The sequence below is a fragment of the Thunnus thynnus genome, chromosome 12 (genome assembly GCF_963924715.1).
Source record: "Thunnus thynnus chromosome 12, fThuThy2.1, whole genome shotgun sequence".
In the NCBI taxonomy this organism is placed as follows: domain Eukaryota; kingdom Metazoa; phylum Chordata; class Actinopteri; order Scombriformes; family Scombridae; genus Thunnus; species Thunnus thynnus.
This window is the reverse complement of record NC_089528.1, coordinates 28,612,021-28,637,207: the sequence shown is the minus strand read 5'-3', so window position 1 is coordinate 28,637,207 and position 25,187 is coordinate 28,612,021. Positions and strand designations below refer to the sequence as shown.

At 38.8% G+C, this 25,187-nt stretch overlaps 1 protein-coding gene across 1 annotated transcript; it reads left to right on the top strand.

Annotated features, from left to right (window-relative positions):
* Positions 1-1,442: 1,442 nt before the first annotated feature.
* Positions 1,443-25,170, top strand: LOC137193522 (double-stranded RNA-specific editase B2-like). The gene is made up of 10 exons (XM_067604733.1): positions 1,443-1,449; positions 3,507-3,593; positions 4,921-5,873; positions 11,102-11,219; positions 14,049-14,217; positions 14,397-14,551; positions 16,185-16,338; positions 17,372-17,553; positions 18,863-19,044; positions 21,500-25,170. Exons 1-10 carry the CDS (start codon positions 1,443-1,445, stop codon positions 21,674-21,676), a joined length of 2,184 nt encoding a protein of 727 aa, XP_067460834.1. The 3' UTR covers positions 21,677-25,170.
* The last annotated feature ends 17 nt before the right edge of the window (positions 25,171-25,187 follow it).

Sequence of the window (25,187 nt, the reverse complement as noted above, 5' to 3'; positions counted from 1 at the left end):
GTTTGTTTTGGTTTTATTCTGTCATAAAACAATCTACACATAACACACTTTTCCACATATCCACAAACATTGTGCACATTAAATAAAGTGTAATGCATAAAATATGCTTGTGATGAAGATGACAGGTAGATTAAGCAAACAATTTGTCATGTTGCAACCTGGTTAACCTCTACTTAAATCAAGTGCAAATCCCAATAGTGCAATTCACAAATGGGTTAATTAAATACTACGTGAGCGAGAGAGAGAGTGTTTAAAGGTGTGAGGGGAAATCGAGCGAGAGATGAATGGAAAAAGTGAAAAAGACAGAAAGTGTGGGAAGGCGCGAGGGCTTAGCCGATGTAACCCAAAGACAAACACAGTTATTATCTTTTTGGTCCTAAAATAAATGGCCCCATTAGCTGTGATGATGCAGGTCATTAAAACACCTCCAACCTCCACCTGCCGCTGCCTTCAGAAGCTCCAGACTCACATCATTACATTCACATCCCATCTCACAGCTCTCGCTCATATCAACCCACCACTTAATGGCATCACACGCCTAATATAACTGCAAGGTGCAAGGTTAATGCAGAATAGTTTAGTCTGCACTCTTCATTATTCTAATGACTTGCAGTTTGCATTGCAGTGCCCTCCACAATCACCAGTTATCAGGAGCAAAAATGGACAAAACAGACAGTAAAATTACAAATCCAGGAAGTCGGAAAATCAAGAAAAACATGTTTATTTTATCTTTTAGTGATTGTTTCAGAAGTAAAACAACTTACCTATATGTTTGTTTGTTTGTTTTAAAAAAAATATCACAGTTTTACAGCGATTTTTGGTGAGATTCATTAGAATCTAGATGAGTAGAGCAATATCAGCTCAACACAGGTTTTTTCTCACATCTAATTTTAGATATGATTTATGTATTTAAAGCTTGATTCTGCTTGAAATCCTGGTAATATTAGTTCCCTTTGAGGTTAACTAGAGGTAAAATAAAAAATGCATTATTTTCTGATCTCACAATGCTTCATAATGCTTCTATATTTGGGAAAACAATTGCAACTACTGTCGCAACTACTGGAGCACACAGAAAATTATGGCTTTAAAAATGAATAATAGAAAGTGTCTTTATACGGCTCATTACTTTAATGTTGATTTGTAATATGTTTTACTTGCAGCAGGCAAGCATTCATATTTTATAAACAGTAGATATTAAATATAATTGCCTCTGCGGTTCATATTTCTCTGTTTTTATCTCTGTATATGGAGTGTTTTCTGCCCCACATGCAGCACCAGATAAATGGCGGCAGGGCACCAGATATATCCAAACAGGGACAAATGGGGTCACCAGTTTGGTTCAGGGGCCAACAGGGATCAGCAGGTGATCAATTACAGTGTTGGAGCTCAGGGAACTCCTCATAGCACTTTTCAGAAAAAACAGCAGCAGATTCAGAAAAGTCATGCAAGGTGAGCGAGGACATTGGTATGATGAAACCCACCAAATCTGGAGAAACATGGTGATGAAGCACCTTGAAACAATAGTTTGACATTTATTGTTGCAAGGATGAAATACTATTACTCAGCTGAATGTTTACTTACTGTGGAGACAGAAAGCTCTACCCCTTAAAAAAACAAAAAACAGAAAAACATGCTGTCTGTACGTTGACGGAAAAAAGTGTTCTTGTACAAACTTTGGGAAAATTGTTGCAAATTTAAAAGTTGCAAAAATGAAGATGGTGTTTTTGGTTGTTCATTATGGGGATGCAACAGTTATCAAATATAGGGCTGCAACAAATCATTATCAGTTGTTTGGTCCATAAAAAGTCAGAAAATGGTGAAAAATGTTGATCACTGTTTCCTGAAGCCAAGGATGACGTCTTCAAATGTCTTGTTTTGTCCTGAACAACAGTCCACAATCCAAAGTTATTAGTTTACCGTCACAGAAGACTAAATAAACCTGAATATGTTCATAACTGAGAAGCTGGTTCTTGAAAAATGACTCAAAACTATTGATTGATTATCAAAATAGTTGGCAATGAATACTTTGTCAATCAACTAATTGTTGCAGCTCCACAACAAAATGATTATTTTCATTATCGATAAAACTGTTGATTATTTTATAGTTGTTTGGTTTATAAAATGGCAGAAAATGGTGGAATATGTTGATCACTGTTTCCTAAAGCCCAAGATGCAACTTAAAATTAATTCTTTGTCAAAAGTTTTGATGGTACCCAGAGGATGAATCCTAATGACGTACTATCTTTATCTTTATTGTTTACTTAATAGGAACAATGACAAACCAACAGTCCACAATAAAAGATATTCAGTTTACTATCAGAGAGGACGACAGAAACCAGAAAATATTCACATTTAAAAGCTGAAACCAGAGAATTTTTAGCATTTTTTCTTTTGAAAAAAAAAAAATTCAAAACGATAAATTGATTATCGAAATAGTTGGCGATTAATACTTTGTCAATCAACTAATTGTTGCAGCTCCACAACAAAATGATTATTTTCATTATTGATTAAACTGTTGATTATTTTCTCGATTAATTGATTAGTCATTTGGTCTAGAAAATGGTAGGAAATTTCCTAAAGCCCAAGATGCAACTTAAAATACCTTGTTTTGTCAAACTGTTTCATGATCCCCAGAGGATGAATCCTAACAATGTACTATCTTTATTGTTTATTTAACCAATGGTCCACAACCCAAAGATATACAGTTTACTATTGTAGAGGACAAAAGACACCAGAAAATACACATTTAAGAGGCTAGAACCAGATTATTTTTAGCATTTTTGTTCTTAAAAATGACTCAAAACGATTAATCGATCATCAAAATAGTTGCAGATTAATTTTCTGTCAATAGACTAATCAGTTAATCGATCAATTGTTGCAGCTCTAATAAACTGAAAGCAACAAAATGTTATTATTGTCCAAGAATAAAAAAGTGTGATGTTTTCTTATAAAATAGCACACTTTCATGAACCTTTAAACCATTTACCAAATCCGTTGAAATCTGATGAAAAACGATTGTGCCTGATTCAAAAGCTGTGTGACTGGGTTAATAAGACAAAGCCGGTCATTCGGTTTAAGCCCCTGGATGCTTCCTGTCTGAAAACCTGAGTCCTTATCACAGACACCTTTCAATTACCCCAGGTTGCTCTAAGCCGCCTTTCTGTTTGTTTTCACTCCGTTCATTTAGTGGGAACTCTAATGGCCCTCCAGGCCTCACACATTACGTTTGCACTATCGCCATAAATGTGTTTACCTCAGTCCATTTCATTATTTTTATGGTTGGGAGTGAATATAAAACTATGCAGCACAAGCATTCAGAATCGTGACTCTAATTGGGCTCTTTTCTCGAACACAAACATGTCAGATATTAGTTGTTTTTTATGTACAGTAGAAATACATGCAGGGGTAATATTCCACTACTGTATGTGGTGATAAACTTTATGATGTTGCTTCATGCTGAGGAGAAAATGCTCAACACCTGTACGTTTTGTGATTTTGTTTTCCAGGACAGAGCAACATGCTATCAACCCTCATCACTCCCATAAGACACTGGGAAACTGGAGCATCGTCAGCTGAGGACGCAGATAATTCAAGTAAAAGTTCTTCCTCTGTTTTCAGCCAAATGTTCTGCTTTGTTTTTGGTATAATACATAATACCACATTTCATCTTTTTAAGTTTGCAACCCACTTGGAGTTTGTTTGTCTGTGTTGAAATCATAGTTGAAACTTTAACTTTATTTCTGTTCTTAAAAACACTCATCAGTCCACCGCTTTGACCCAGACTTAAATATCTCTACAAAGATTGGATTGTTATATGATTTTGTACAGACATTAATGTTCCTCAGAGGATGAATCCTAATGATGTATTATCTTTATCTTAATTGCTTATTTAACGGAAACAATGAACAACATATTTATTGTACCAGATGTAACTAAAAACTCAATCTGTAGTCCCTGGGTGGAGGCCACCAGTGATGTTATTCACTGGCAACATGAGGTTGAAATTTGTGGTTTTGAGTGAAATATCTCAACAACTGTTGGATTGATCGCCATGAAATGTGGTACAGACGTTCATGTTCTCCTCAGGATTAATTGTAGTAACTTTGGTGATCCACTTGACTTTTCCTCTAGCGCCACCATCAGGTCAAAATATCACTTTATGACCAAACACCTGCATAACTAATGACATTCCCTTCAGCTTCAGTTGCACTATGTGTTGTGCTTATTAGCATATGTTAACATGCTAGCATGCTAAGCTAAATTGGTGAACATGGTAAACATTATACCTGCCAAACATTATACCTGCTAAGCATGTTAGCATTGTCATTGTGAGCATGATGGCGTGATGACGTTAGCATTAATCTCAAAGCACAGCTGGTAGTGTGGCTGTAGACTCTTAGTCTTGTTATCTACATGTGGGCCTATTTCCATATACATGAAGACCTGTTACACATAGTTCTACTCATGTAGAGAAATCCTCAAGGCCAAGGAAATCCATCTATGTCTGCCGAAGGTGGAAAATATTTAGCCTGCCACGTACTGTATTAGCCCCTCACAAAATGCATTGAGATTCTTAAAGATCTGGCATTATGGCCTTTTTAAACGTATTCTTAGAAATACTGACTCTATTTTAAACATATCTGTGACATTTTGTTGACCAAAAGGTGTTTAGATTTCTCTAAATCCATTTTTCCTTATAGTCCAGATTCCCCTCTGTCCTCTGAAGCTATTTATATAAAAATCAGCATTTTTAATGATCACCTTCACCTCCAGCCAATCAGAATAAAACCTAATGAATAATGCATCATCTTTACCTTCATTTTTATTGTTTTCCACAATACCAGCCATTATACATCTAACAAAAAAACTATTTTTATGTTACTCATCGTGTTTTGCATCATGATTCTGATCTGTCAACAGGCACAAGCAGTTTGGAGGTGAAAGAGAATCAGGATAATAAAATCCAAGTGGACTGCCACCTGCTACGAAAGTTTCATCCATCAACTTCTTGCACAACTTTCCCCAGACATGGACCAAGAGCTCTGAAGAGGAAGCAGCCATTGGTGGACGGGATAGACCGTCTGCTCTACCAAAGCCACTTGACTTGTAAAAGAGCAGCCTGGGCAGTCACTCAGAAGAACGCGCTGGTGCAGTTGAACGAGTTACAACCCGGTCTGCGGTATGAGATCATGTCAAAGACGGGCCCCCTGCACGCTCCAGTGTTTTCCGTAGGCGTGGAGGTAAACGGTCTCTGCTTCGAGGGTCGAGGACCGACAAAGAAACAGGCCAAGATGAGGGCTGCAGAGCTGGCTCTCCGGTCGTTCATCCAGTTCCCGAATGCCTCGCAGGCTCACGCCACCATGGGGAACTTCATCAGCACACCTATGGATTTCACAACGGATAAACTGGACATCTGTGATGCATTCCCCAAAGACTTTGAACCATCGCTGCGTGAAAACTGTGATCTCCTGAAATGCAACGCAGCGAAAAAGGAGGTCTTCTCCAGCATATACAACCACAGACGACTGGTTCGACTCAAGCTTGACTTGTTGGTCTCCTCAACAAATCCAAAAAGACGAGCCCTCAGCGCTTCACTTTTAGAGCGTCTTAGCCCGGTGGCGCTGCTCAGTGAGCTGCGACCAGGACTCAGATACGTCTGCCTGACAGAGAGAGTTCACGGCAGGCCAATGAGGAGTTTTGTTATGGTGGTTAGGGTGGAAGGGAGAGTGTTTGAAGGGTGTGGTCACAGCAAAAGGCTGGCCAAGGCTCAGGCAGCAGCAGCAGCTCTACAGTCTCTTTACAACATAAGTCTGGGACCAGAGAAGAAGGTGATGGGCCTCCAGGGCAGCAGAGCCAAAGATCAGCTACCTCAGGTGAGTAGGACTGCCTTCGTGGACACTACTCTGATACAACCACACAGTATACAGCTTTGTAGATATCTTTTGATTAGCATAAAAGCACACCGCATTTGTCATGAGCAGATTATTTGGGCATAGTGGCTCACTGGTTAGCTCTATTGCTTCACATTAAGAAAGTCTAGGCCTAACCGAGGTCTTTGGCCGTCGCAGGGCTCCACAAATGAATATGTTCATTGTGTGACAAACAAACACCAGTCACTTCCTGTAACTGTAACCTGATGCGTATGGACCCTCCTCCAATCACTATTAGTCAGTGTAATCTATGACCCTCCATGACATCACCAGGTCAATACAAGGGTCAGCTAACCTTTGTTTCTTTCTCTTTCTCCTAACCTCTTTCAACCTGACACCTTTATCCTACATTGTCTCTTAAACATAGACACACATCAAGCGGAAACTCAAAGTTCCCACTTTATACACTCTTTTGTTTCCGAACTGAGAGGCAACACAAAGAAACGCCTACGGGGGACAACAGCGCATATTTTCAGAAAGACATTTATAGTGTTGCACTCGGCTGTTCACATGAAAAGTGTCATAATGAATTGTGTCATGAATGAAAAAGGGGAGCTACAGAGAGAAGTTGAAACCCATGTTTCCTGCTTCTTGCATAATGCCTGATGGGATTGCCGCCACAACCTTGTGACACTTAAGTGTTATAGACGATGGATGCTGTGGCTCAGTGTCTCTCAAACTGATTCTTTTTTTTCCTTTTTTGCATTTTCCACCTTTATTTGAAGTAACTTGATTGCATAATATAAATACAAAATTTTTCACAAACACTACCTCCTTCGCAACATCTCCCTTTTGTTGTTTTTGTTATTTATTGTGTCGTGCACATACGAGTGTTCAGCCCACATCAACTTTATGAGGCACCGAAGATCCTGCTGCAAAGGTGAAGCAACATTTGTCAGAAAGGAAAATCGAAAATTACATTTCAAACAAAGAAACGTATCTCATCTCTCAAACACTACAAGTAAAAGCTGCCCCAAGGAAGGTTCTCTTCCTAAAACTCAACGTTTTTTATAATCATCCAACAAGGACTCAGTCGCTTTTAAATCACATGACAAACAAAACCTTTCCTCTTCAGGGAGACAGTTGCATAAGCAGAAAACCGAACGATTCAAAGACCAATTTTTCTCTTTTTAAGGTCATTTAATTGTCAAAGAGATCCTGGATTAAATTGATTTAGTTTATCAATAAAAAAAACTAAATATATGGAGAAACTTAGAAAAAATAGGAAAATAGACATCACAATAAAACAAAAACACAAATTTCCATGTGACTCATTTGTAGACAAGGCGTAAGAAGGTAAGCGTATAAAATCTACTGTGGAAGAGGTGACCGTGAAATTTAAAAAAGAAAAGATAAAAACTCCTTCACACGTGAAAGACATTGTTCCCTCGCTTGGAAACACCCACAGTGACACGTCAGCTTCAAGCAGTGACACTAAACTCACCCCTTATCTCTTCAGCTTTCACCAGTCTTCTAAATGGTCTGGATAAATGGGTCTGAGGTGCGTCGTATGCTACCAAATGGAGTGTGCCGCACATCAGCATGGCCATCATGTCCTGAGGCCCGAGAGCTGGATGGTGTCCTGTATGCTCGTCTGGAGCATCTAAACAACTTCATTATGTCTCTGAGCCTCCGAGAATTGTCCTTGACGTCTTTTGCTGTTGTGCTTTATGAATACAAGAATATTCGTCTCGGAGCTGAAGGAAGTGACTGAGCATTGTGTTTCTGCTGCCAAACCTCTTCGTCATTCAAATATGCAAAGGAAAGACGGACATGTAGGCACTTTATTAAACCCTGGGGGTGATTTGATGAGCAGAATTCATAGACGGGAGGAAGCAACGGTGACATTTTGGATAAGAAAATGGATTTTGATGCTCAGAATTAGAACAAACAGGTGATTTTGCACCGCTGCAGGCTGTTAGACCAAAACTTAATAAACAATTTGAAAAAGCTTCCTTCTTTCTCTTTGTCTTGCAGACGGTTTGTTCACAGTTCTCCAACAGCAACTCCATCATTTAGCATCACTCCCCTCCAACCCCCCAACCCCTCCGCTTCAATATGAACTGTCTGTCAGGCGGCGTGACGCATTAATGAACATTATTACAGCACATTAGGGATGAAGGAGGAGCAGCAGCAGACCAAGGAGATTGAGGTGGAGCGGGAAGGCGGTGTGAAGAGCATAATAATCTGACAGATAATTGTTTAACACACTCATTACACACGACCTTGTGGTGCCACTGTCATGCAGAATACGTTGAGCAGAGTTTAGCTCCAAAATAACACCTGCTCTTACCAAATGAGCGCCACAGAGAAGCTGAAAAATGTAAACCTGCAGTGCAGAACTCATTTAGATATAAATGAATGTCTTTTGCATTCAAACTCTTGCCAAACGAATTCACACAATGTTGATTAAGCCTGTCACCACCAGGTAAATCTCTCTGTATTTCACAGTATACAGAGTTTTTAACCTGGTGTCTGTGCCGACATTCCCGCCCTGGCCGGATGAATGCATACTGCACATGCTCAATGGGCACCAGAGACTTCTCCCAGCCAAGCGGCTAACTTCAGGTTAGCCTTCTGCTAGCTTAATTGGGGATAAAATAATTTAATCGTGCAGCTCCTCTAGACTTTCCAAATGTTATTGGACCGAATGGATACAATTCTGATAGTGAAACGAGTCATTTTGCGGAGGTTGTGTGACGCTCAAAACAATTCATCCACCATTTTACAGCAGCAACAGTCGACAGAGTAGGCTACAGTGTAGCCTATGACATAAGCACCTGTCGACAGTGTTTTTGTAATTACTGTCACTACCAGGAGGGAGAGACAAAAGTCCTGCACTCCAGTGCCTGCAAAACTCCAGAGTTTTGGTTGGTTGATCTCATGAGAAGTTTAAATTTCATTACATATGTTGGGTTATTTAAAGGCAGATTCTGTATTTTCTCAGATAACAAGTATCTTAAAGATTCAACTCTGTCTCCCAGAAATTACATTTATTTACACCTTTTTTGCAACAGCAAATACATTTTGGGGGAAAAGTAAAGCCTGCCAGATTACATTTTCCAGCCATGAAATGTGAAAATGTTGTTAATAAATATATCCGGCAAGTCCCAAAAATATTGCTTCTAAACATAATCCAGGTAGCATTTGCCAAAACAATTTAAACAACTGGGGCAACAATTTAATAAATAATAGAATTTTGGAGGCGGATTTGTAAAATTTTAGCCTAATTTTATCTTACCAACTCTGCATGTTGGTAATAATTTTCCTTGCTTCAAATGGAAAAGATGGCGCCAACTTTGGGCTTTCAACTGGCTCCAATGCGATCGGACGGGTGACATCACACTTCACTACATCCATCTTTATACAGTCTTTGAGAAGGCAGCAGTATTTAGTAAAAACACTCTACTGTACACTACCTGCTCAGCACCAAACAGCAAACAGACACAGTTAGCAGCTAGCTGGTCAACATAGCAGAGCGTTTAGCAGCTAAAGAGCCAGATATTTTTCTCCAGAGTTAATGGATGGAGACCAAACCAGAGTGAAAAAGAGAATAAATATTGGACTTTAATGGGATGTTGGTTTTATTTCTCTAGTCATCAGTGATGCATTAAACATGACATCCAAATAATTATATGGTGTATTTTGATGAGGCTAATCATGTATGAGGGTGCAGTAAGTAGTTTAAAGTTCATACAATCAGCAGAAGTCTAGTTTACCCATCTATCGCATATAAATTGATCAAATATAAATTATTTGCAGCTACTTCTGAGCTCAATTCAGACTCAAATATTTCTCCAAACTGAGTAAACAGACTGATGGGCTGAAATAGCCTCTTTTTTTTTCTTCTTTCTCCTCAAATATTCAGCAGACAAGTTAAATACATTTGATGTGTTTACATTATCTCGTTAAAAGCGACGCGCGTCCTCCTCCTATAAAGACTCCACACGATTTGTTTTAAATGCTCTTTCTGGCATTTCGTTGAATCTCGCTGCACATATGGCAACTAACTGTATCTGCCTGATGTCTGCCATAAGAATGACAGACCTCTAAAAATATAATTAGGCATATTTTGACAAGAGTAGGACACCTCTTCCTCCGCAGACCGGGAGAGTTAAGAGACAGAAAACTTTCGGCCCTCATTGACAGACTGTCAGGAGACTTTTTGGCGAGTCCATACTGTACTTGTTGTCCAGGTGAATGTCACAGCTGTTGGTGCATCCCTGAAGACTTTGTTGGAAAGTTTTTGGGGGGCTGATGTCAGAGTGAAGTAAGACAGCAGAAGTCACAATGTCCTCAGGTTTAAATATAGGTTTATCAGGATGCAGTATACAGTTACTTCAGCCAAGTTTCTATCTAATATCTGGTGAAATTGATAAAGAAACTGATTTGTTTTTAATGAAAAAAGAGAATATTTCACTTTGTTGGTTTATGATACTGTAAATTTGTACTATCTTTCATTTTTAGGCTCAACACTTGATGTTCTTGGTTTAAAACTCTTCTCCAATTCAACATCAAATAAGTTTTCTTGTTGCATTTTTCCTTTATTTAATTATAGCAGCAGTTAACTGAGGACAGCAGAGCCTGAAACATCCTAAACATGTCGAGTTGGCTGTTGTTATTAATTTAATTTCTAAAAATGCAAGAAGAAAATCTTTTAGCACCCCCTCTACTTACAGTTAGATGAATTTTTGGGACTTTTCTGGGGCTTTTCCTGGCTTTTAGCGCTCTGAAGGGCTTTAAGATATTTATTTAAAGAGAACATCTAGAGCTTTTACAACTCATTTAACAATAAAACAACCATAAATCATTGAAACTGAAAAAACTACTAAGATAAAAAATAAAAGCTTGAACCGAAGTGTGACTAAAACATTTTTACTCATACAAAAAAGGAGCAAAACTTTGAATTTATGTGATTTAAAAATGTAAAATAGCAAGAAAGTCTGCTGCTTTCCTTTTTATTAAATTTTCATTTAATGCGGGGTATTCTCATTGAGGTCAAGGGTCACTTTTTACACAAGTTCAGTTCATTCAAACCCAGACAGAATAATAATAAATACATCTCTTAAAAACAAAAAGCCTGCATGAAAGAGCAGCAAGGAAAACAGAAATAAAAATATATCATGTTCCCTTCCGTGACTTTTTTTTCTCTCTCATTTCTTCCTCTCCAGTTCTTCGCAGAGTCGATCTTCCACCTGGTGAGAGAGAAATACACAGAGCTGACAGACAGTTGCTTCTCTACCTCGCACGCCCGTCACAAAGTCCTGGCAGCGATCGTAATGACCCGAGGTGAGTGCTGCAGACACAAAACTCTGACAGGTCCGATGTGAGAAGACGAGGTCACTGAGAGTTCATGTCATATGGAAATAAACATGTTTCACTGTTACATAAACCACAGCTTCCCACAGATATTATTATAAGTAGTACTGTAGTTGCAGTACTAGTAGTAATATTAGTGGATGTAATTACTCAGTCTCAGTCATCATGATCTTTTATAAATACTCAGGTTTGAGTCAAAATTCCTCCACCCTTCTAGGAAATATTTGATTTCCCACCAAAATAAAATGTATATTATTGATATTTTCACATTTTATTTGTTCAGTCATGCTGATAAATGTGACCTAGTTCCACATGACAAAAAATTTATTTGCTCAGTTTCTTGATAACTTGATAATGAGAAAAATGATCTTGTTACATAACGAACTTTCTCATTATAATGAAAAACTTGTTATATTATGCAAGTTATGCAGCACGCGGATGCTTCTTATGTGCTGTTTTTTTCTTCTCTGGTGTTCAGAAAGGAGCTCGCAAAGAAATTATTCATTATGATAATGTCAGTCAAAACTACAGCTGGACGTCATGTTGTGAATAACAGGTAGAATTGTAATATTTTACTGTGTTTCACTCACTGTTAATGAGAAACTGCTGAAATACACAGACTGACACAAAGTGCTGTTTTAACTGCTTTTCATTTTCTGATTGTTTGGGGAAAATCTGTGTAACTTAATTACTGATGCAAGAGCAGATTTGGAAAACCACGTTTAAAGATCCTTCAGTATTCATTACTTTCCAGTGAGTCATTGTTCCATTAACAGAATTTTCCTTCAAATTCGTTAATGTGTTTGTCTGTCCAGTAAAAGGATTTCCACCAACTCTGATCTGAAATGTCTGTTCAGAGAAACATCAGATATTAAAGAGGACGCAGCTGAATACCAGTGTAGAAAAAACACAACAAACATAATTTTTAACAATAAATTCCTACTAAAATGTGTCAGTTGTAACATTTTTAATGAAAAACTCCTAAATCAACATCGACAAACTCACAGTCAGTGCAGTCTATGAGATAACGTATCGGCTCGCAAGATGTTCAGTCGGTAGTAGATTAGCTCGCTAGCATTAGCTCATTAGCTTGACTCTCCTCGCCGGTCACATTTTAGCCTCTGAAATGGAAAAGTCCATAAAGGCCAATTAAGACATACTCTGCTGAATTTGGATACAGCTGTTGACCATAGCACAATAAAATACAAAGAAGAAAAAGACAAATAAATACACAATATCTAAAAAAGAAGAAATCCAAAAAAAAAAGACCAGACGTTTCCATACAGGCTGGAGCGCCGATGGTTCCACTTTCTTGACAAGAACCTGACAGAACAGATTCCCTACACATACATCTATATATAAGTTATCGTATTACAGCAGAGCAGGTGGTTACAGCAACATTTACAAACATTTGGTTTGCGCTGCAGCTTCCTGAAGCTTTAAGCAGCAGCTTCATACTGTCATTATAAGCCACCGTTAGTCTCCACATGCTGTCTTTTCTGTAGCAACTTCTGACTCTGTCTGTAAATGTCCTTATCATCTGATAGATCGCTGGTTATGTAAAGGCCAAAGTATTTAGCCTCAGTACACACTTTAAGTTTGATTCCAGACAGGAAGAAATCACCTAATTTTCTGTCTTCCTTACTTCTGACAATCATAGTATTATTCTTGATGTCAAAATCTATAACATATTGTGAACATATCCTCAATAACTGTTACATGTACAGAAAATCACCACATCATCTGCATACATGAGGCCGTATTCAGACCAAATCAGGCTGATGCGGCCCGTCGCCACAGGGTTGAGTGGACGTGTGGGCGTGTTTGTGCTCTAGAACGTAACCGCTGTGAAACAATCAGAAAATAACGTTTTATTGATCTGATTCACCGGATTTCTCACTACCAGCGTTCTTCATTATTCATTCACTCTCTAGCTCGCTCAACTACAGCTGCTCTCTCTCTCTCTCTATCTCTCTCTCTCTTTCTCTCGTCTTTGTTAAAACTTTACTTTTAATGTCGGGTTGCGTTTCTCCAAAACTTGACTCTGCCTCAACTTTCTGGCCGCAGTCCAGTGTTGCACCGCTGCAGCTAAAACACCCGCAGCCGAAACGCACTACCCCCGTTCAAATGAATGGGAGGCCAAACCGCCTGATTTGGTCTGAATACAGCCTAAAATGGTTAATGAGAGGGTTACCCACCATGCACCCTGTTCCACATCCATTTAACTGCATTGACAGATCATCAGCAGAAAAAGATGTTATATTACCACCGCACTGTTTGTTTTCTTTACATGCAAGAGCACTAAGCACCATAAAAAACACAATTCTTCTGGATTATCACTTGTCTGAGCTCGTCATTTAAAGCTGAGTCTCTTTTACATGAAAATGTATCACTGCAATTCAAACAAACACACAAACAAGTTACCTCAAATCACCCAGCAGCTTCGGAGGGGAGGCAGTCATCTTTACTGTTACTGTGAATCTTTGATGAGGCCAGACAGCAACACAACCGCCTAACAAGGCCTGTTTTTGAAGCGCTGCAGTGATTGTTCAATCATACACTTTTCATTAGCTCGTCTGAGCCTGTTAACGTTCTGGTTATGATGAGAAGCAGGAGGAGGAGGAGGCGGCGAGTAAAGAGGAAACGTCTTGTTTTCCTGTTCTGAGAATCATATTAGGCGTCTTGTTTGAACTGTATCATGTCGAACGTCTCGCTCCATCAAAGTCACCAAAAATCAGTTTTTTCTCACATCACTTTCTTTTCTTTCTCTCTGTTTTCAACGTCTTCCTCTCCCTCTAGGATTTGACCTCAGATCAGCCCAGGTCGTGTCTCTGGCTACAGGGACGAAGTGTCTGGACCTGGACGGCGTGATTGACCGCGGCTGTACGGTCAGCGACTGCCACGCCGAAGTCGTCAGCAGAAGGGCGCTGGTTCGATTCCTGTATGCTCAGCTGGAGCTGCTGCTCTGGTAAAATCTGCAGTATTTTTGTGTATCTTAGTTGTCTAGTTTTGCCATCAAAAATGTTATTTAAAGATTCCCTCCAGACATGTTTTACAGACATGAAACATCTTCTTCTTCTCCCTCATTGAAAAGTCCACAATCTATGAATATGCAAATATTTTTCATGGTTTCTTTCCTCTCTGAAGTAAGCCAGCAGACGTCGAAGAACAATCAATCTTGGTACCAAATAAAAGCTGCGGCGGCTTCCAGTTGCGGGACGGCGTCCTCTTCCACATGTACGTCAGCTCGTCGCCGTGTGGAGACGCTCGACTCAACTGCCCCTACGAGACCACAGCCACATGTGAGAGGAAGACACTCATATATAGAGATGATGATGATGATGATGATGGTGGTGATGACATCAAGAGAGTTTTTATATCTGATCTAGAGGCAATCGACTATATTATTATGAATCTGTAGTTTGTTGTTAATACTGTAATATCTTTAGCTGCTGTATAAACCCACTGACCTCAGAGTTTCATTTATTCTTAAAGTAAAAACCATAAAACGCTTTTGCTCTGTGAACATTAATTAATTAAAAAAAACTGTATTTCTGGGTCCATTAAGCACCTTTCTTCTTCCTGTGGTTTACTGAATAAAATCTAAATTATATTTTATCAGCAGCTACATTGATAATGCTTAAATTATGCAGAATATCAACATCACAACTTCAGTTTTTAGTGTTTTATGGTCTATTAGAGGACGCTTTTTGTTGCTTTTGTCAAACTATTATTGTTAGCAGTAACATTATGAGTATGGGGTTTTTTGTCCTATCTTTATTCAAAAGCATAGTATTTCGATTTGAGAGCACGATTTCTTGATTTCACATTCAGATTAACCCAGCCTCGTATTTAAATAGCCCCGGTGCATATCTCCTCTGCTCCTGCTTAAAACTGTTTGTCTGCTCTCAGATATCCTGCTGTTTGCACAGATTTCTTGTGCTCCTGCTTAAGTCCTTCTCCGCATAAAAACGTCCGCTCTCAAATTTGCTCTTAAATTTGAGATTGAGAATCAGAATCAACCTGAATGCAAGAGATGGATTTAAACTGGAGAACACAGCACCTGTGCATGCAGCAGTATACCTGAGTGCTGACACAGTTTTCAGCAGCAGATCAAATCTGCACATGAGCAGAGACTATCTGAGTGAGAGAGCAGAGTTTTGCAGGAAAGCATTACAGTATCTGAACATGAAATCAAGAAGTCATGCTCTCAAACCGAAAGACTCTTGAATAAATTAGGATAGGATAAAAAAAAAAACATTTACTGTGTACTTGTGTATTCTTGTGTACTTCCTGTACACAGAACTATGTTGACTACGTTGGTGCCCTAGGCGAGATTTTAGATTAGAGCACAAAAAGTGCATCAATGGTACCTCCAGCCCAGAAAAAGTCCTCCCAGTCCTCCAGACAGAAAGGCAAGACGCCATTCAGTGAGTGTTTGGTGTCATGGTCTGAGGTAGCACATGAAGTTTGGTGGTTCTCAGGTGAAACCTGATCGATTAGTAAGGCTTTGATAAACAAATCAGATGAAAACTGATTTGAGTCAGTGGGGATAAAAGAAAGAAAAAACAGATATTGCTCTAAAACAAGGAGAGATAAAAACCTGTCTGTTTTAACAACCTGAAACAGGATCCACCATGGAACCAGTTGTGGAGCTCAAACAAGAGAACACCTGTTGGTAAAAACATACAACCTAACAAACAAACAAAACCGTCCCACTCATTTGTTGCCCTAGGCCACCATCTATGTGGCCTATGCCCTCCTGTCCATGTAAATCCAGTAACTGAATACAGCAAGTTCACAAGTCTGTGAAAAGGCTTAAATAAAAAAATAAAAAGACAAAAGAGTGACAGTAAAGTAAAATTCAAATGATTAATGGCACTTTAACAGTAGCCTTTCTAAACTTTAGTCTCCTTCTTCTTCTTCTTCTGTCAGATCAGAGCCGGAGGTTCCGCTGTCACCTCAGGATGAAGGTAGACGGAGGCGAGGGGACGCTGCCTGTCACAGCACGGAGAGCCAATCAGATGTGGGACGGCGCGTCGTCGGGTAAACCTCTCATCACCATGTCCTGCACTGACAAAATGGCAAAGTGAGTTTGACTTGTAAACTGTAAAATGTGTGTCTGTAATGGGGGTTTTTTATCTTGTATTGCAAGATAATTTTTTTAAAGGATCCATTTATTACAACTTGAGTCTTATTTTTATAGGTTTTGGTGATATTTTCTGTCAGTAGCAATAACATTTTAATCACCAAGCTAATTACTAAGAAACTCTCTCAGGTTAATTATTACCCAAACTGTCCATTGTAAACATCCATCACAGTTTACAGAACAACTTTCCTGTGTAATGAGAGATTATTAACATATTGCAAGTGCGCTCGCTTTCAGTTTGACCTCCAGATAAAGTGGTTTAGATCATGTAGCGTTGCAAACTGATCGCCTGACTGCTCGTATTTCTTGCCCTGATGGATTTTATTGTAGTGAAGTCACTGTGTACTCACATCTAAGCAATTATTTTGGTGAGTACAATGTTGTTGGACAAACTGGAATTATTCTTTAATACGTGTTAATATTTCTTTCATAGCTCTTTTCCACACTGTGACAAAATAGCTGCTGCTTTCTAGCCGACCTCAAAGTACAGAACATTCGGCGGAGTTAATATTTAAAGCCTGAGTTGGAAGAGTTGAAATGAAATGTGCAGGAGAAGCAGATTTTGTTTTTTTCCTTTCTGCTGACACTACATTTTAGTACCAGATTTGGGTTAGAATCTCACTTAGATGTGAACTCTCATTCCCCAAAAAACAAAAACCAGCCACAGTTCACAGCTGCCTCGGTCCTTTGAGCTGCCAACTAAGAAACCTCCTGCCTCTCTTCTTCCTTTCCACTTCCTCTTTAGGATCTCAGTAGATGTATCTGTCGCCTAATTGGTCTTGCAGCTGGTTTTCATATTATTGTCACTCAGTGCTGGCAGCAGGTTACAGCTTGCATCAGTCTAGACAGTCAAACTGCGGTCAAATCTTAATGGTCCCTGAATGGAAACCTTCACAGCTCAAATGCTTTCAAACTGTCATGACTGCTCAGTTTTGTTTTGTTTTTTTTAATCTCAATGTGTGTGTCTCAACAGGTGGAGCGTCGTGGGCCTGCAGGGGGCGCTCCTGTCCCACCTGCTGGAGCCGGTTTACCTGCACAGCCTGACGGTGGGGACGCTGAGCCACACGGGTCACCTGGGCCGGGCCATGGCACGCCGCCTCGCCCCCGTCAAGCACCTGCCCTTCCCCTACCGACGACAGCAGCTGCTGCTCGGATGTAGGTCCAAATAGATTTTTCTGTTGTCAGTTAATATATTTTCCATCCAAATGTTCATTTTTAGATGGGTTATGAATGTTTGTGGTATTTTTGTTTGTTTTTTTAATCTAAAAATATGTATTTTCTCTCCCTCAAATGTGTTTATTGAGGTATAAATTATAAAATAGGAGTAGTACCTTGATTTGATTAAAATTTTTGACTTAAACACACAACATGAGAATGACATAAATACAATCTTAAACCTGCAGTGTGGAGCTTTTACATATAAATGAACGTCCGTTACATTCAAGCCTTTGCCAGACAAGTTCACACAATGCTGATTAAGCCAATCACCACCAGATAAATCTCTCTGAGTTTTTAATCCAGTGTCAGATTTCACATTCCCGTGCCGGTTGGATGAATGCACAGGCTCTAACTTCAGGTTAGCTCTCTATTAACTTGAATGGGGATAAAATAATTTAATCGTGTGGCTCTTCTAGGTTTTCCAAATGTTATCGGACCAAATGGATCAAATTCTGATAGTGAAATAAGTTTTGTGGGGGTTGTGTGATGCTCAAAACAATTTATCCACCATTTTATAGCTGCAACAGTAGCGAGAGAGTAGACTACAGCTGAGCCTATAATGTAAGCACATCAACAGTGTTTTTGTAATTACTCTCACTGCCAGAAGGGGGAGACAAAAGTCCCGCACTCCAGCTTTAAAGGACAGCTTTACAATTTCTCAAGTCAGTCTTAAAACAACAGTCAGGTGTCCATATGAGCACTGAAACTGCTTTTTTTCTTGTTGTAATCACTCCTCCTGTTTATACTGACCATTAGAAGATCCCTTCATAATGCACTTACTATGTAAGTGATGGAGGACAAAATCCACAGTCCTTGTTTTGAGCAAAAGTGTGTTAGTGAGTTAATCAAAACAAGTTGGTATCTTCAACATTTACAGTCTTTTTAGCATCAAATTCCCTCTTTGCGTTTCCTCGGACAGTGTTTCCCTGTTGAGCTGCGGTGGAAGTATAGTAACAAAAAGAGGAACTTTGGCACTAAAATGACTGTAACGTTGAAAGATATTGACTTGATTTGACTAATTTGGACAGCTGAAGCTTCATATTATCTTCAAATAAGCTTTTACATACATTTTGCACAGAAGGAGGCTTGTAGATTTGGGTCCCCATCACTGACATTGGAGGAGGAATGATTACAACAAGAAAAACATGTGTCAGTGTTCATTTGGGCTCCTGACTGTAGTTTTGGGACATACTTTAAACCTATCATTTAATCTGAACCCACAGTTTTGTCTCCCCGATCCACACAGGTCTGAGCAGCAGCGAGGGTCGGCCGGCTGGAAAGGCGCCAAATGTCAGCGTGAACTGGAGCTGTGGTGACGGAGGCCTGGAGGAGATCAACACCTCCACAGGAAGGAGGAAGGACTCGGGGACACCGTCGCGGCTCTGCAGGCGCTCCCTGTTCGCCCGCTGGCAGAGGCTGCAGCTGCAGGTGGGTCAGAGTCGGGAAAGCACTGAACCTTGTACAGCTTCATGTCGTGAGCAGGATGTTTTCAGTGGTTTGGTTGTGGCAGATGTGTCACATATCACAGGATCTGACCTTTTCTATTTGATTAATTAGTTAACGTAAAGCACAACACAAAACTTTACCGTGAAAGTTCATCACGGAGAGAAATGGTCATAATGATGACTTTGAGGCAACTGAAGTTGTTTTTCATTCTTTTGTCTCTGTTCAACTTTTAGATTTTTATACACAACTTTTGTTTTCCAAGTTTGCAATCTTTAAAATGATTGAAATTATTTTCAAAAAGGTCTACCAGCTTGTAGAAATAATCCATCTTTATTAAACAGAGATAAACAATCTGTGTGCACTGACTCAGAACAAAACTGCTGCATTATAACGTCGTCTTTTAAAGCAGGTTTTTTGTTTTGTTTTTTTAAATCCACTGTGAAATTAAAATATGTATGCAAAGAGTGTTGTGCCAAACCCAACGGCCCTCGGTTTAAAATTTAATGATGGCAGACAGAGTCGTAATTATTTACAGAAACAACTGGAATCATTCCAAGAAAACACAAAGCTCACAGAGCTTAATATCACATGGAAGAGAAGACGCTGACCATTCTGACAAAAGACCTGATCTGCTGTTCATTTAGATGCTGGCTCAAGTGAACATTTTGTGTTGTTAGAGCAGGAAAAGAGCTGCAACAATTAGTCAATTAATCAGCTGATTGACAGAAAACATGTGTTTCACTCTGTAATGTGAGTAAAAAGCTGGTTCCAGCAACAAATCTACACATGACTACTAGACTCCCTTTGTTCCCAGAGAAACTAAAAGATTCAGTCGTATTAAACAGACTGTAACTCTGGAATATATGGACTCCATTTAGCTAACTGAGACTACTGAAGCATCATATTAGCCTCAGCTGAACTTTCTGATTTTGGCCCCCCATTTCTTACAGTGTTGTCACTTCAGGGTCAGTATGGAGAGTAGGAATTATTACAGCGACCGAGACCCATTTCCATGTATGTAATGGCACATCAGTATTGTATTAAGACAGACTTGAAAAACCTGAAACTATCATTTAATTGACATTTCTCATTGCTGACATTTCAATAACATTATCAACCAGTTCTAGGTCTCAGCATGGCTTCTTGAGAAACTCAGTGGTGGAAGAAGTACTCAGATCCTTTACTGAAGTAAAAGTAGAGAAGTATTATCAGCTAAAAGTACTTTAAGTATTAAAAGTAAAAGTACTAGCAGTTGCCTAACAGGCAACAGCTTTTGGAAATACACACTTGTTCTCCCTTCGTTATGTTTTCCTCAATTTTTTTCCCATTGACTTGCATGTTTTTTCATCTGGTTTGATTTTTAAAGCCTCACAGCTACCAAACTTCTTGTGCTATCTCAAACATTTGCCTTTTGTCTGGAGGACTTAGACGACCTCGTCTAGGCTGAAGGTACCAATGTTGCACTTTTTGGGGGGCAGCTCCGATCTAAAATCTCGTCTATGGCACCAACATAGTCAGCCACTCTGACTGTAACTGATATCAGCCGACAAAGTTCTGTCACACAAATTTTTATTAATTTTTCAGACTTTTCTCTAAGCTTTGCTTTTGTGTGAAATATTCGAAGGTTTTACCTCTTTGGGCCTAGAAAACAATCATTTATTTGGTTGAATTGTTACCAACTCAAACATCTGTAACATGACAAGGAGCAACAACTACACACATGGGTTATAAGCCAAAACAGTTTGGGAGCTACTTGTTTATTCTTTAACAACTTTTTATATAATTTATATATTATTTAAATTTAAATTTTTAATCTTAAAAGTAACTACTGCTGTCAAATAAATGCAGTGGAATAAAAAGTACAATAGTTGAATTGTAGTGGAGTAGAAGTACAAAGAAGAAGCCTAAAAATGGAAATAATGAAGTAAAGTACAAGTACCTAAAAATTGTACTTGAGTACAGTAGCCTACTTGAGTAAAAGTACTTTCCACCACTGGTTACTGGTTACAGCAACCAAGAACATAATGGCACATTGGTATTATGTTACCACAGACTTGATAATACCTGAACCTAACCTTTCAACAGACATTTCTTATTGCCGACATTTCAATATCATTGTCAATCATTTCTGGGTCCTGGCATGTTTTCTTTTTTGGGAAACTTAAGTGGAGCAGAGTCATTATTAGTTTTATTAGCTATACCTGCACTGACAGTCAAAATGTCTGCTGTGAGTGAGTCAGCAGAGCGGTACAACAGATGATTGACAAGATGAACTCTTAAAAGTAAACAGTCTTCATGATGGCCAATCAACTTGTCAAACTGTAAGAAACTGTGGATGTTCTCCTAAATGCTGCAAAATATTCTCTTCATTATCTATACATATCAGTTTATTTATCATGTTTTGACAGCAAATTATGTGTCTGTCTTTCTCTCTCAGTTGAGTGGTCAGATATCGGGCACAGAGGCCACCGGGGGAAGATACGCTGGTTCTAAGATGGCTGCTGAACGCTACCAGAGGGCCATGCAGCAGTTTACCGGCGCTCTGCAGGGTGCAGGGCTGGGAACGTGGATCAGAAAACCACCAGAACTGGGTCGCTTCAACGCCAGTGTGTGAACGAGTGTGTGTTAAAGGTTGAACATTGAGGGTTATGGGTTTCCTTTGTGAGAATGGAGAGCAGAAATTAAGTTAAAATCTTTATTATGCAAATGAGCACAGAGCATAAATCAAATTCTGGCAAAATCTGGAGTAGACGTCATAGCGTGTGTAGCTAGCTTAAGTAGCCTAAAAGCTGTTTTTCTAGTTTAAACTTTAACAACCACATAGCTGCTTCAAGCTCATTGGAGAACAAACAAACATTGAGGATATTGTTTCTGTATGTTCAACTAAGCAATATACAGTGTTTGAGTAAAAAATTAACTTGTGATTAAAACTAAGCTAACGGTTAGCTTGCTAAGAAACAGCTTCCTAGCTAAAGCAGGATGTTTAAATGTGGGGTTGAGCACTATAATTCAGCATTACTCTCATATCATACAGACTGTAATTACAAGCAACCAATGTCGATAATTTACTAATAATCTACCACCTGAGTACAAGAGCTACATTAAGTATCAACAAAACAGTGGAAGAATCACTGCAAAGATTTCAAAATACAATAATTGATTCAGCCAATTAAAAAGCTACACTGCATTTGATTTTTATTCATTGCCTGGGATAAAATCTGATGTTTGGGAAGAATACTTAAAGAGAATTTATACTGTAAGTATTATTAAGTAAGTGGGTATATATTCTATTATTAAGGGTACAGTATGACCATTACTGACGTTACACCATTACACCAAAAAATACGCTGTAAATTGGGATTAGCCTGTACTCTAAAGTGTTACCATCTGGTGGGACTAACAATCTGGAAACAATACTGTATGTGACCACGTCAGAGTATTGGGAGGTTTTCCAGTTCTTTTCTTACACAGCATAAACCTTCAACAGACAGACATAGGAAGACCTGTAATAATTAGAGGGTAAGTTTTTGTTTCCCCAATGTGAATACCATTAGATACCCAAAAATAGTCTATCCATTTCATCATGCGTGTACAAGAACTTTGGTTTAAGAGTTGGACAAAACTGTCCTGACAAACACAAACACTACAAACACATTTACACCTCTTAATAACAGGTGATCTTTATCTGGATAATGACATCCAATCTATGGGTCTTTACACCTGGTGAAATGTGTCATCTCAATTATGATCTCAATGTGCAAATTAGCTAGACGGGGTGGGTGGACCAATGCTACGAACATATGATATTCAGGGAAAACTAGCTGCCTACTGCTACTACTTGTAACTTTAGTCAGACTTGTTTAAGCTAACAAGAAGAGGCAGAGTTAGGTGTTGTTTCTACGGAGCCCAGGAGGGGCCACAGAGAAAAAAAAACTAATTTGTGCTCTCGATTTCTGTATTTTGCCTCTTGTAGAGTGCACCAAACACATTCAGTCAGCTGGAAGTTTGAAGAAAGTGATGAAGAAATTTCCCCCATAATGTCAGCTACATCTTGATGTGCTGATGCACAGCTTGAGGCTGAAGAAAATGTGGAAGTATCTTAAAGTGCCACCGTCCGCCGTTAGATGCTGCAAGCGACCCTTCCCATTCAAAAAGCTTCAACTTCTCTCTAGAAATACTAAGTCCGTAATTTTTTCATTGAGTCATTATGGTTTCAATCTCTAAATTCAGGCCTTCTAATAAGTATCCAGATACAGACCGCATGTTAATGCCAGGTGTAAATGAAGCCTAAAAGAGCGTATTGTTATTTAGGAGAACATTGACTTGACTTGCATTCATTCCCTCGATCTTAACCATAACCACTACATGCCTAATGCCAACCTGTTAACCAAAAAACAAGCCTAAGCCCTAAAATTGGATGGTTTACCATCAGGGGACCAGCTTATTGTCCCAATATGGAAGGTGAGTCCCCACAATGTGATCAACACACACACACACACACCTGATAACTGTAGTTTCTGGTCTCCTTTACTGCCAACCTTAAAAATTCCCATTTTACTTTTATTCTTTGTAAGTTTTTTTGTGTTTAGTCTTTGTGTCAGTTTCCTGTTGTTTTTTCTTAATGTATATTTGATGTAACTGTATGTATCTCTTGTTCATTTATGTTTGCTAGAAACCTTCTAAGTTTTTTCACTCTCATGCTTTTTGATCAGTGTTGTAAAGTGCCAGACTGCAGATGAGGCTCAGCAGTGTGAGATCACACCGCCACCTAGTGGGAGGATGTGTGCTTTACAAAATGTAAAGTGCAGGCTTTATGAATGAGAGAAATGTGTTTATAATGTATGTTTTATTGAGTGTTTTCCCTTTTTCTTTTGTCCCCTGCCTTTATTTCTTTAAATAATGAATTACAAATATCCCAAAGGCTTTTATTTCCCAAAAAAGTGTGTTAATCTTGTGTGTTTATTTCTAGAAAAGTTTTCTAAGGTAAGAGAATGTAAAGAGGTCTTGTAATGAAAGCCGCAAGTGTTGAATGATACGTACGTTTCTACTGTTAGGTTTGCAGAATGTATGTAGTCTATATTGGTCATGACTATTTTTATCATTGGAAATAAATTATTTGTGTTAGTTTGTGAGTTTGTGCGTCCTGCATCACATCAAACTCATCTGGATCAGGTGCATGAAAATGGTCGCCTCCAAGTCTGTTCAAGTCTGTCTTTAAACAACAGTCAGGAGCCTAAATGAACACTGAAATAGGTTTTTCTTGCTGTAATCATTCCTCCTGTTCATACCAACCATTAGAAGATCCCTTCATAATGACCTTACAATGGAAGTGATGGGGGACAAAATCCACAGTCCTCCTTCTGTGCAAAAATGTATTTAAAAGTTTATCTGACACTAAAATCACTCAAATTATAAGTCTTTAACAAAGCACTTCAAGTTCAAAAGCAACAGTAAAAGATACTGTAGGGAAAAAAACACTACATGATATGCATGCATCTGAAAAAATGTTGAAATTGTTCCTCACAAGAAAAAGACAGTCACCTAAAGGACGTTGTTGTGAGTGTTTGTCGTTGTTCAAAGTATCAAAACCTGGTGTTACCTGATCCTCAGTCATCCTTAGTAGAGGGATTGTTTGATGGACACCAACCAGGCGGTCCAAATTGATTAAGATCATGTTCGGATTGCTGCTCAAAGCTTTAATGATTGATTCAGGGTATTATATTAAGTTATTTTGAGATAAACAGTGTTTTTTTAGGAAACTTCATCCAGCACCAGAAGACACAGAGATCAATATTTATTTGTTGTTATGTTTGTGTTCACCTGATCAATATAAGTCTTTTTAGCAGCTAAATGTTCGACTTTCTTCACCAGCTTGTCAATTCAATGTGCAGGTAATAAACAGTGGACTGAGTTGATTCCTTTTCAAAGACAGTAATGTACACTGGAGCTGCAACTAACAATTACTTTCATTATTAATCAATCTGCCAATTATTTTCTTGATTAATTGTATTATTATAATTTCCCAGTCAAAGGTGATGACTTCACCCAAATATAATCTGAACACATAGAAAAGCAAAAATCATCACATTTGAGAAGCTGAAACCAACTATTTGGATTTTTTTAAA

Excerpts from the sequence above, each read along its gene's own strand:
- LOC137193522 (XM_067604733.1), top strand. Across the intron at positions 11,220-14,048 it reads AGCGATCGTAATGACCCGAG|GATTTGACCTCAGATCAGCC; the intron begins GTGAGTGCTGCA and ends CTCTCCCTCTAG. Across the intron at positions 14,552-16,184 it reads CTACGAGACCACAGCCACAT|ATCAGAGCCGGAGGTTCCGC; the intron begins GTGAGAGGAAGA and ends TTCTTCTGTCAG.